Source organism: Martes martes (assembly GCF_963455335.1).
Source record: "Martes martes genome assembly, chromosome: 14".
In the NCBI taxonomy this organism is placed as follows: Eukaryota; Metazoa; Chordata; class Mammalia; order Carnivora; family Mustelidae; genus Martes; species Martes martes.
Window position 1 is genome coordinate 13,280,212 of NC_137902.1, and position 12,479 is coordinate 13,292,690.

The 12,479-nt window shown below is 36.7% G+C and overlaps 1 protein-coding gene across 1 annotated transcript in view; it reads left to right on the forward strand.

Annotated features, from left to right (window-relative positions):
* PDZD8 (PDZ domain containing 8) overlaps positions 1 to 12,479 on the forward strand; it is an 85,508-nt gene that overhangs the window by 42,380 nt on the left and 30,649 nt on the right. Inside the window, exon 3 of the mRNA XM_080823710.1 lies at positions 2,114 to 2,216. Within this exon, the coding sequence (XP_080679836.1) occupies positions 2,114 to 2,216 (103 nt within the window). The remainder of the gene's footprint in view (positions 1 to 2,113; positions 2,217 to 12,479) is intronic.

Sequence of the window (12,479 nt, forward strand, 5' to 3'; positions counted from 1 at the left end):
TATCCCATCGTGTGTATATGCCTCATTTTATTTACCTCTTCATCAGATGATGGGCTTATGGGTTTTTCACATTTTGACTATTCAGAATAATGCTGCTGTGAACATGGATGTTAAGTTTTGCATGAATGTACACTTCCATTTCTCTTGGTTATATACCGGGAATGGATGTGTTGCATCATATATTAACTCTTTTAAGGAACTGCCAAACTATTTTTTCAAAGTGGCTACACCATTTTACTTCCCTCTAGCGAAGTACAAGTATTTGTTTCTCTGCATCCTCTCCAGTACTTGTCTCCTTGTTTGATTAGCCATCTAGTGAGTGTGAAGCGGCATCTCATTGTGGTTTTGATTTTCATTTCCCTGATGGTTAATGACGTTGAGCCTATTTTCATGTGCTTATTAGCTATTTGCATATCTTCTATGGAGAAATGTCCAGTTTTAAACTGAGTTATAATAGATCCTTATGAGATACCTAACTCGCATATATTTTTTCCCATTCTGTGAATTGTCTTTTCACTTACTCGATGATGTCCTTTGAAGCACAAAAATTTTAATTTTCTTGTAGTCCCATTTATTTTTTCCCCCTTTGGTACTTGTATGTTTGCTTTCCTCTCTTAAACCATTGTCTAAGTCAAGGTCACAAAGATTGTCTTACATTTAGGTCCGTGACTCATTTTGAGTTAATCATTGTTAAGTTTTGTGTTATTCTTTTTTAAAAAAACATTAAAATGGTGTTATAAAAATATGACAGAAGTGTTATGGTTTCAGGGAAGGATTCTGATAAATGTGCTTTCTCATTCCTAAATCCTGAAGATTAATGTATTTTGGGAATAGAGGAGCATTAGCTAGTGCCTACCCTTCTGTGCATGATAGTAAAGGCTTGTAGGTAGTTTACTCTTTTGAACAGATGGTGGCAGCAGAGCTTTGATGAATGAAAATTCTCATTTTTCTAAACAGTATTTTATAATTATGAATCTTCTTAACTTTTTGGCAGTAGGCTGTTAAGCACTAAGTTTAAATTTACTTTTAAGATTAAAAACTATTTAAATTTAGAGTTGTTTTATCTTCGCTTTGCCATGAGTTTATTCAGGTTTTTAGTTGATGAAGGCAGTTTGTGAAGTATGAACATGATTTGCTAGCAGTCTCCAACCTTAGGACACGGTTTTCTCATATTACTCTAATGTTTTATTTACCTTTTTTTTTTAAGATTTTATTTATTTATTTGACAGACAGAGATCACAAGTAGGCAGAGAGAGAGGAGGAAGCAGGCTCCCTGCTGAGCAGAGAGCCCGATGCAGAGCTCGATCCCAGGACCCTGGGATCATGACCTGAGCCGAAGGCAGAGGCCTTAACCCACTGAGCTACCCAGGCGCCCCTCTTTTTTTTTTTTTTTTTTTTTAAACTCACTTATACCCACATGATCTCTGTGTGGACATAAAATAACAGAGTAGTAGTCAAAATGTTGATTAACGCTAAAGCTATTCTCAAACTTACTCCTGAAATACATTGGTAGACTTATGTTCTGATTTAGAAGACAGGTACTATGGGAGCTAGACATGTAGGTAATACTTTTTTCCTTCAATAATAAAACTGCTTGCATCATTTCAAGATCGGGCCTGAGATTTGCTTTTTAGTTCTGAATATTAAACAGTAAAATTAGGTGATGCAGGTATCACACTATTAGATGGAGAAGTGTGTGGGTATGTTCATAAGTAACTATATTGTACTATCTTAAGTGTGTGTAGCTTTTATGGGGTGGTATGGTACTATGTGTATCACTCTGCAACTAATTTTTTAAATTCAGCAGTCTCATTCAAAGATCTGTAACTTTTGCTACGATGTATAGATGTCTGGTCAGTTTACCTCATGAATACATACTACTTTCTGCTTGATTTCGCTGGGAAGAAACAGTTTGTCCTGGAATTTCACCTAATTTTGGCTTTACTTCACTTTTCCACTAGAGGGTGTACTAAGTGTTTGACGTAATTTTTTTTCTGTTTCCAAAATTATAAATAGTAATGGAGTAGTTTATTATTTCTTGGCATTATAATCAGAATAATTTTATTGTGTATAACTGGTGTAATAGTCTCCTTGTTTTATTTTTATACTGCAGGTTACTCATTTTTGGATCCTATGACAGAGAGGCAAATATTCATTGTACACTCGAGTTGAGCAGTGGTGTTTGGGAAGAAAAACAGAGGAGTTCTATTAAGACGGTACAGTAGATTTGCGTAGTTTTACATCTTAAGTTTTGTATTCTGTAAACATACCTTTAATAATGTTTCTGTATTTATAGAGTTATTTTTGTTCATGTACAAACAATTGTGAACAGCTCTTATTTGTCTTAATGCAGCACAATAGTGATAAAATGAATCTCATAAAACTGTGGTGTTCAGATCACTTGCTTGCATTAGAAACCTTTTCTAATTTTCCTTCTAGAACTTTAAAGTTATTTCACAGGGATGGAATTAGAAAGAATTCTAAACACCTTAGAGAGCAAGAAAATTTAGAGCCTTCTTTCATTCAGTAGATGTTTTATGAGTGCTTACCTTATACTAGGTGCTGTGTTAGATTCAGGAAACAGTCCAGAATAAGAAAAGACCCTGATTTTATGGTGTTAACATGGGGTAGAGGTTTGGCATGAGGGTTAGAAGAAGAGAGAACTGAACTACATGTTACAGGATGGTGATAGAAAATGACAATAAATGGGTAAACCAAAGTAGTGAAGGAGATAATTTCCAGAGATTGACAGATACCATGAAAAAAATAGGATTATGATAGAACAGATTCTTCAGAGCTGGTTATAATAAGGAAAACCTCTAAAGAGATGACACTGGAGCAGGATACCCCAGTTAGAATTTCAGATAAATAGTGAATAATTTTTTTTGTTTAAGTATTTACCTAATTTTTATATGCTAAGTCTGATGACCCTTCACTGAAGACAAGACCTGAATTGTGAAGAGGAGCAAGCCACATGGAGAGTTTGGGAAATGAGGCGGTGGAAGGCATTTCCAGCAAAGGGAGCAGCGGATGTGTGAGGGCGTGTGAGTTTGAGGAACAAAAAAGAAGGCTAGTATGGCTAGAGCATGATATGAGAGCTAGAGAGTCACGCTTAATCTTGTAAGGGGTTTGAATTTCATTATTTGTGGTGGGAGAGTTTTAAGACATGATCTTGTGTACATTTTGCAGTAAATGTTCTGCTTGTATAGACAAAGGATTATAGGAATCCAAGAGTAAACCTAGAGAGAGGTTGGTTAGGAGGCATTTAGGGGAATTGTTGGTTACTGTAACTAGGTGGTAGCTGAGGAAGTAGAAAAAAGAATGGATTTGGGCTATACTTTTGGTGTATGAAGGACTTAGAGACCTGGTTTCTTTTTTTTCCTATTTTTTTTTTTTTTAGTGTATTTTTTTCTTTTTAATGTAATGGTTTCTTTTTTGATAAGGAAGGAAACAAACAGTCACCTAAATTGCAAGACTGAAAAAACTGTAAAGACTTTTAAAATATTTTAAATGCTAGAATTAAACAAAAATAGTGCTTTGCTCTCAACATGTTTTAATTGGACCTGGTTGGATTCTTTTGAGCCCTTAAATGAATAAAAATTGTCACTAGTTATTGGTTAATTTGTTTCCAAAATGAGTTGGTAGTTTCTGAATATTCTGAATAAAAGTTTTAATAGTAATTATGTGGTTCTTGTGTTTTGCATAAATCTAGTAGTCTATTAAAGATTTAGAGCATTTATCAAAATTATCTACAGAATATCTATACTAAGCCCATGATGTTTCACAATGGAAACAGTTTCAGAATTTTATGGCTGAAGCAGGGGTGTTGGGGGCAGCCTATGTCCTAAAGGAACCATAACCCCCAAACCTTGCTGGAGTTACTTTTTAGTCTTTTGAAAAATAAGATCCATTTAGCACATCAGTAGTTTTTTTGCAGGAATAAATTATAGTTGTATTCTTTAAAGATGTATTTAAGAACTTAGATATTTCATTGTTTCTATTACATTTAATTCTTGGTGGCAAAAATAATAATAATTATTGTTATTTATTATTATTATTCCTGGTGGCATTATAGCCAGTTCTGTGATTATTATTTGTAGCCAATACTATTTCTCTATTATGTCTTCATTATGGTGAATATGTACTTCTGAACTATGCTACCTAGCTGTTTTATAGTAGTAATGATGTGCTTTTGGTATTTCTAAAATAACGTGTTATTCTTTGTAGCATCTTAAAAAGTAAGTCACAGTTCTCAATTTTCAAAATAGGTCTGTAAGCATGTTTCCATGCTCTTGGAGAACATGACTTTTTTTTTTTTTTTTTAATAGAACCACATGCTTTATTTTTCTGAACTCCGAATTATCCGAAGGTAGAAACACATTTTTAGCATATATACAAATAGGATGTGTACTTCAGTGGGATTTCTTCAGTCCCCATATTTTAGAGAAGGTACTAGAGCTCTTTCTGGAATATCTAGGTTTAGGTATATATGTCAGACTTAGTTGTATTCTAAATATCTGAGGTTATCTGTAATTCTGGTTGAGGATCTTTTTATTTTTTTATTATTAACATATAATGTATTATTTCCTTCAGGGTACATGTCTGTGATTCATCTTTTTTTTTTTTTTAACTTTTTTAACAGTAATGTGGTATTTGGATGTTCTTTTGACCTTAAATTGTTTCTAAATTAACATAATTTCTTTGTGTAATAACTGTTGTGAATATCCTTACAAAAAATTGAGTAGTATGAAATTCTTTTGGAATAAATAGAGTAATTTTGGCCAGGGTGGGATAGTAGGGAGGAGTAAAGCTGGAAAGGGAGGACAGGCTACAGAGTTTGAATTTATGGAAGTAATAAAGAGCTGTTAAAGATTTTGAGCACAGGAATGACATGGTTAAAATAATGGTTTTTAGGAAAGTCTCCCATTTCTTTGGTGGTCATTTGTACCTCAGCTTTCTTTTAAGTTACATCTCAAACAGTTTGAAGCAATTCCTCAGAGGAATAAAATAACCAGTTTGTTCTGAATTACATGAATACATGAAAAAGCATTTTTGTTTTATCCAGGTATGAGATGGTCGTAACTTGCCATTGCTAATGGCATTTTCAGTTTCCCTTGTTATATTTGCAAAAATATGAGATTAGACAGCTTTAATATTTTACAGAAAAGGTTAGTAAGACTTTAATCTTGAGTCACAATTTTAGGTCTTCGCATATGTCATAGGTAGTTTTGGAGAAGAATTCTAGGTTACTAATTACATCTGGTGTCAAAAATGTCAGCAGCAGTTAAGTGTCTCCAGGCATTAAATTACATATGACTGAATTTAATAACTCTAGGGAGAAGAATTCATTGTGTTCTTTAGGACTACATAAAAGATTACAGACTAGGATTTGATCATTTGCAATATATTGCAAATTGGGATAGGAAAAAATAACATCGTTAAAAAATAAGTGTGTGAAGGTATTTGATGAGTTTAGAAGCTATCTTTGTATAAATACAGTTTTTAGGCTTAAATTAATTTTTTAAATATTGAAATTCATTCAGTGAAGAGAGCCACTAGTTTCAGTGACTATGTAGAATGTGTAGAATATAAGTCTTTCCATATTTTAAATGTGTCTTTGAGTCTTTAAAGCATTATATAATGTATCTTATGTTGCTGATAGTGGAAGATCATTAATAATAACAATAGATGAAAAAGCTTTAGGGGACACCTGGGTGGCTCAATGGGTTAAGCATCTGCCTTTGGCTCAGGTGTCCTGGGATCCAGTCTCAGGTTGGGCTGCCTGCTCAGCGGGGAGTCTGCATTCCGTCTCCTCCTCCCTCTGCTTGTGCTCTGTCTCTCACTTTCTCTCTTCTTCAAATAAATAAATAAAATCTTTAAAAAAAAGAAAAGAAAAGAAAAGCTTTAAGTTTGTAGTGTTTGCACAAGTCTTGGGAGGTGGAGATGGAACAGTCTTACTGCATTAGCTGCAAGTATTAGCGAAACCAAGTGAATAGTGGTTTAAGCAAGAAAAAGACTTGTATGAGAAGCTGTGAGTTAGGATGGCAGCTCAGTGATACTCTAAGCACAGAGCCTTGGCTCTTAATGGGCTTCCTCCTCCATCACCCCTAGTGTGGGATTTTTATCCTCATAACTGCAAGGTGTCTAATGCACCCCTGGGTATCCACCTTTCAAGAAAAAAAGTGAAGTCGGGGCACATGGGTGGCTCTGTCAGTTAAGAGCCTGCCTTCAGCTCAGGTCATGATCTCAGGGTCCTGAGATCAAGCCCCACATCAGGCTCCCTGCTCAGCAGGTAGTCTGCTTCTCCCTCTCCCTCTGCTCCTACTCTCACTCTCTCTCTGTCTCTCTCAAATAAATGAAATCTTTAAAGAAAAAAATCAAAAGCAGGGGTGAGGTCTAAAGCATGCCAAGTGCACATGTCAGCTGGGTTTTGTCCTTTTTAAATGCTTTCCTGGATGCTCCCAGGGATCCACTTGTATCCATTGGCTAGAACTGAGTCACTCAGTGTCCCCAACACAAGGAACTACGGAGAATCACTTTAGTTTTTTAGGCTTTGTAGAGTAGAAGGCACAGGTGAAGGTTATGAATGCAGTTTCAGTGCCCAGCCCACAGTCTTCTATCAGAAAATATTCAAATCTGTCTGAGGACTTATTTTTAAGGGAATTTTTCTTATATATTGGGATGTAAGTGAGTAATTGAAAAGAATATGGATTTCTTCCTGTTTTGAAATGGACAAATAAATAGAAAGGAATCTTCTGGGTCCCTGAATGTACAGGATGGGCAGAAGGGAGATACTGAAACCGTTGTGTGTTCAGTAAAAATGGAAGCACTTCATGTCTTATGGAACCCAATGTGCAGGTTCCCAAGGGAACTGTGGTTGAAGACATTAGGAGATGTCATGATATTTCAGATCTTCCTGAAAGATAAGGAATAATAAATCCCTGAAGAGTGTTTAGCTGACATTTGGGGAGAATCCATAAATGATAATTTCAGACTCTTAATCAGAATGAGTATATTCCTGTCAGAGGGTTATATGGTGTCCACTGGCAACACACGGTTGGCAACTGCTATAAGAAAGGCTTTAGAGAGGGTCAACCATACCACAGATTGTGAAGTCAGAATTCACATCCTAGATTCTAGATTTTATCTGTTTTGACTTGAGTGGTACTTTTTCTTCTTTTCATTGCTACTTCCCAATCAAAAACCTCAGTTTTTTTAAAGGATCTGATTCTGAAAGATAAATAATTTATATCAGGCTTCCTCAGTTTTCTTCTTTAACATACCCTTACAATTAAAGAGGCATCTGAGGAAATGATCCCTATTTTCAAAGAATTGTAAGTATGAGAGAGGCATGGGAATCAAATATGTAACGTGAGTCTGTGAAATACTTTGCCCAGATACAAAGAGCCAAAGCCTTTTGCCTATAGGATCTATCCTTGTTCCATTAAATCCCACTACTCTAACAAAGATTGGACTGAGTGGTGTTCTAATAATTAGAAGACGTTTGAGAGTGGTAGTAGTGGAATCAATGTAGAGCAGAGGCAAGGAGACCTCTGAAACTCAGGAGATGGGATTTGAGTGGAAGGATGACCTTCATAATAAGATGAGCCATGCTCAATTGCCCAAGATGGAGGCTGATTCAGAGGCAATCTGCCTTATTATAGAGCACAGTAAGTCTCCCTGTACTTTCAAAGTAAAGGTTGAGGCAGCTGAATCCAGGAAAACACTTGGTAGAGGGCCCATGATCAATTGAAAGAAAGTACAGTTAATAGGGAACTCATTCCCTGTCTAATCTAATATTACAGTGCTAAACAGCCATATAGAAGAAATGGAAACAGTAAATGCGTTTCAACTTTCAGAAAGTTTTTGATGAAGAACCATACGAAAGGTTCCTAAATTATTTCTTTAGCAGATATCTGTATCCTTTGTTACAGATAGAGCTGCCTTAAGGATAAAGATGACCAAGTATAATATCTGGAGTGATTGAGTCTAGACTTTGATCAGTTTTCACAAATGAGCTGAAACCACACTATCCAATGGAAATAAAATGTACACCATTATGTGATTTTAAATTTTCTTGTGGCCACATTTTAAAAAGTAAAAATAAATAAGTGAACCTGATTTTAGTAATGTTTTACTTGATCAGTATACCCAAAACATTGTTATTTCAACATGTGATCTACATAAAAAGTTAGGAGTTTGGGGGTATTTTTTCCTTTTAAAGTCTTTGAAATCTGGTGCGTATTTTATAATTATAACACATCACAATTCATCCTAATCACGTTTCAAGTGCTCAATAGCCACATGTAGCTAGTAGCTACTCTACTGGACAGCACAGACCAAAAAGGATGTACAATATAATATGCAGATTTACACATGGCACAAAACTTTTCTAAGATGCTCCCAAGTTAAGAGGAACAAAATGAAGAAAAAGCTCGTAGGACAGTTGCATAAGAATTAAAAACTATGCTTAAAATATATGAGATCTAGGATCCTTAAAGAAATAAATATGTCTTTGTGCCTCCAAACAAGAAATTTCAGCTTAACATGAGAGTGGTGTCACAAAATGAATACACTTATTTAAAAACCATGAAATTCTCACAGAATTAATTATTTGTGCAATCCTGGTTTCTATAATACAAGTAATTTATGAGAGCTAGATAATGTGGGGAGAAAAAGGTAAAGTTAATATGGCAGTGAGATAGCCATATATAGATAAGTGAATGGGGAAAAGTTAGTGATCTTCAGCTAAAAATACAAAGGTAGGTGAATGATTAATGGAAGCATAAAAACACAAAAAATAAACAGTAGGATGATCAACAAATATACTGAGCAAGGAAATAGATCTTTAGGGCAATGAAAATAAATCATGTCCCTGATGGTTGATGATCAGATGATATAAACTCTAAAAGAAATTTACTTAAAAGGTCTTTGATAATTCTGCACACTGCCTACTTGCTGGTAGACTTTATAGGGAGACAAATAATGCTATGTGTACCGCACCTAGTAGACACCCTGGAATGTCCCAGTTGTTCAGTCAGTATCCTAGGAGGGTAAGTGGAGGATAAGTGATCATTTTGAAATACAAATCAGATCTTTCAGTTGCCTTCTTAAATTTCTTAATGGTTTCATGTAGATCCTAGAATGAGACAAATTCTTTGATGTACCCCACAAAGCTCTCCCTGGCCTGGCCTCAGTTTCTCCAGTCTTCTCTTCTACCCTTCCGTTCAGCTTTAGCTATACTGACCATCTTTCACTCTTTCAGACTTGCCATACTCTGTGTACTACACAGCTTTTGAACATGTGCACCCTTCCCCCAGCCCCTTTTTCTACATGCATACCTGTACCCTTCCCCATTCTTCAGATCTCTGTGGCAACCCTTAGCTTGTTCACCCTTAGATACATTATTGGGCCTGAGCCCTGCACCATGTATGACGGGGCTGACCTCCACTGGCAATTTTTCCAGGGTTTTAGTATCAGTTGACTCTCAGCTGTGTTTAACCCATGTGAAGTTCTGATGGGAAGTAGAAGTGGACTGGGGAAGCCGGGGTATTCTTCCTGTTCCCCTTGGCCTTGGACAACAAACATGTTTGGCAGCTATTCTCTCTCCTCCAGGGCTCTATGCTTATCTTAGGACAGACCCACTGTGTTTCCTGCTTATGCTGGGTGCTCTAGCACCTGGCTGGTTCTAAGACCAATTACTCCCTCTGTTTTTCCAGCCTAAGGTTGGTAGTGACTTTTGCTAGTATCTGAGTCACTCCACTGTCTCCTGTTTGGTTTTCAGTTTTATCATTGAGTAGCCATTCCCCTGTTTTGAAGTACCCCTGTTTCAAATACTAAGGTGTTTTCTGTTTCCTTATCAAACTCTGGCTGATACTTCAACCAGTTATCATTCTTCTAGAAAACTTTGCCTAGTGAGCATAAGATACATTGGGAATATCTTTTTAAAAGATTTTTATTTATTTATTAAAGAGAGTGAGAGAGAGAGAGTGTGGTGTGAGCGCACGAGCAGGGGAAGGGGCAGAGGGAAAGGGAGAAGCAGGCTCCCCACCAAGCAGGGAGCCTGATGTTTACTCAATCCCAGTACTCTGGGATCACAACCTGAGCCGAAGGCAGACGTTTAACCAACTGAGCCACCTAGGCGTCCCAGGAATATTTCTCATGGTTGGGAATTCATACTTACATTTCTATGATAATTTGATTGGTGTTATCTTCACCAGTTTCTTTCTTTATCACAGACACTATGATTGTTTTTGCTTATAGCACTTGGCATTTAGTGGAAATTCAGTGAACGTTTTTGGAAATACTGAAAATGACTGACTAGCTGTGAGCCTCCATTTACCCTCAGCTTTTTTCTTTTAGACTTCTAGGTTTCAACATGACTTATTCACAAAATGAAATTTACTAGTCAGTATTCCTTCTGTTAAAAGCCTAGTTTTAATATATTTTTTTAAGATTCTATTTATTTATTTGTCAGAGAGAGAGAGAGAACACAGTCGGGGGGAGCAGCAGGTGGAGGGAGAAGCAGGCTTCCCACTGAACATGGAGCCCGATCCAGGACTCCAGGATCATGACCCGAGCTGAAGGCAGGTGCTTAACTGACTGAGCCACCAGGGATTCCCAAAAGCCTGGTTTTTACAATGAGGGTTTTAGTTTACAAATATGGTACATAATGGTATAATGACATTATTAAAAACATTAAAAGAACTTCTTACTCTATGTGTATAGTTCAGTGTAGCCTAAATAAAATGACTATGATCCAAAATTTTACTTGTCTTACTTCCCTTTTGGTTTTGGAGAGTTTTAGAAGTCTTGCTGAATGATAGCTATCCAGATCTGTCTACAGTTTGTTGACTATACATACAAAGAGTCAAAAAGAGTTCCCTAAAGAACTGTGATTACAAGTAAGAACATCTGAGACAGACAAATTTATAAATACATTAGATGCTTCTGAGCTGGCATTTTGGTGTGTTTGCTTAAGGCCAGATGTCTTGCAGATAGCATTTTGGTGTTCCTATTTAACCATTTGCCATTTACAGTCTTAATCTTATCAAAAGGAAGAAAAAGATTAGGGCAAATAAAGCTTTTTTGAAAATGCCAGTTTTTATGAAAACTCTGGTTTAATTCAATTTGATAATATTTGTGAATACAGTAGGGACTCAGTGGAATTTTAATCATATATAATGTTCTGTAATTTGGCTTCTTAAGTAAACTAAATGCCTTTTAAGCTTTAGTTGTAAATCCTATGCAGCATTTCCACTCTTAAAGTTCATCTTGCTTAAAAATGAGGGATCCAGTTCTCTGTTTCATAGTTTTAGTGTGTTTAATATGATTGTGAAATACTATGAAAAGAGTAGGAACTTAAGTTAACATATAGAAACATCAACTCCAATTCACGTAAGACACTCTGTGAATATGAAAAAGAAGCCCAGGGGGCACCTGGGCGGCTCAAGCGGTTAAGCGTCTGCCTTCAGCTCAGATCATGATCTTAGGGTCCTGGGATCGAGCCCTGAGTAGAGCCCCACATCAGGCTCCGTGCTCAATGGGAAACCTGTCCCTCTCCTTCTGTCACTCCCCCTGTTTGTCCTCTCTCTCTTTCTGTCTCTCTCTCTGTCAAATAAATAAAAGAAAAAAAAAGGAGCTGAATATGAGGTATAAGCAGTGAAAGCAGTGAAAAAGTAAGATCAACAGTAGGATCAACAGTATGGGAGCATAAGTATTATAGTTGGCATTTGAATGTTCTAAGAGAGTTTGGGAACCAAACACTATGGAGGGGAGATAGCATTCTTCCAGGAAGACCAAGAAAGGATAGGAGGTGACATTTGAGCCAAGCTTCCCAGGTGTATGTAGTGTTTTGGGATGGTAGGGAGGGCATTTCAAGGTGAAGGACATGAGTTAAAACCAAATAAAGAATGAGAATGGTTGAGTATGTTTAGGATACGTGTTATCCAGATTGACTAAAGAATATGGTAGTATAGGAAGATTATACAAAACAGCAATAAAAAGGTTGGACCGTATTACAGAAGTGCTTTAAATACCAGACTAAGAAGTTTGGCTGTTACTCTGCAAGACGGTAGGAGTTATGGAAGCTTTTAGAATGAAAGTGATCTCATCAGAATCTTGGTTTAAGGCAACTTGGCTCTGAATTTGAGTCATAGCTAGGTCACACTAGGTCACTTATTGGCGGCATGATCTTACTCAACATCCTCAAATCCATCTCCACAAGCACTTTATTCCTCTATAAAATGGGACTGGTAGTGCTTCACGTGGATGTAGGAGAGATAAATGAAATCTCTATATTAAAATGTCTCGTTCAAGAGACACCTGGGTGGCTCATTTGGTTAAGCGTCTGCCTTCAGCTCAGGTCATGATCCCAGGGTGCTGGGATAAGTCCCACATCTGGCTCCTTGCTCAGCGGGGAACCTGCTTCTTTCTCCCTCTGCCTGCCGTTCCCCCGTTCATGTGCTGTCGCTTTGTCT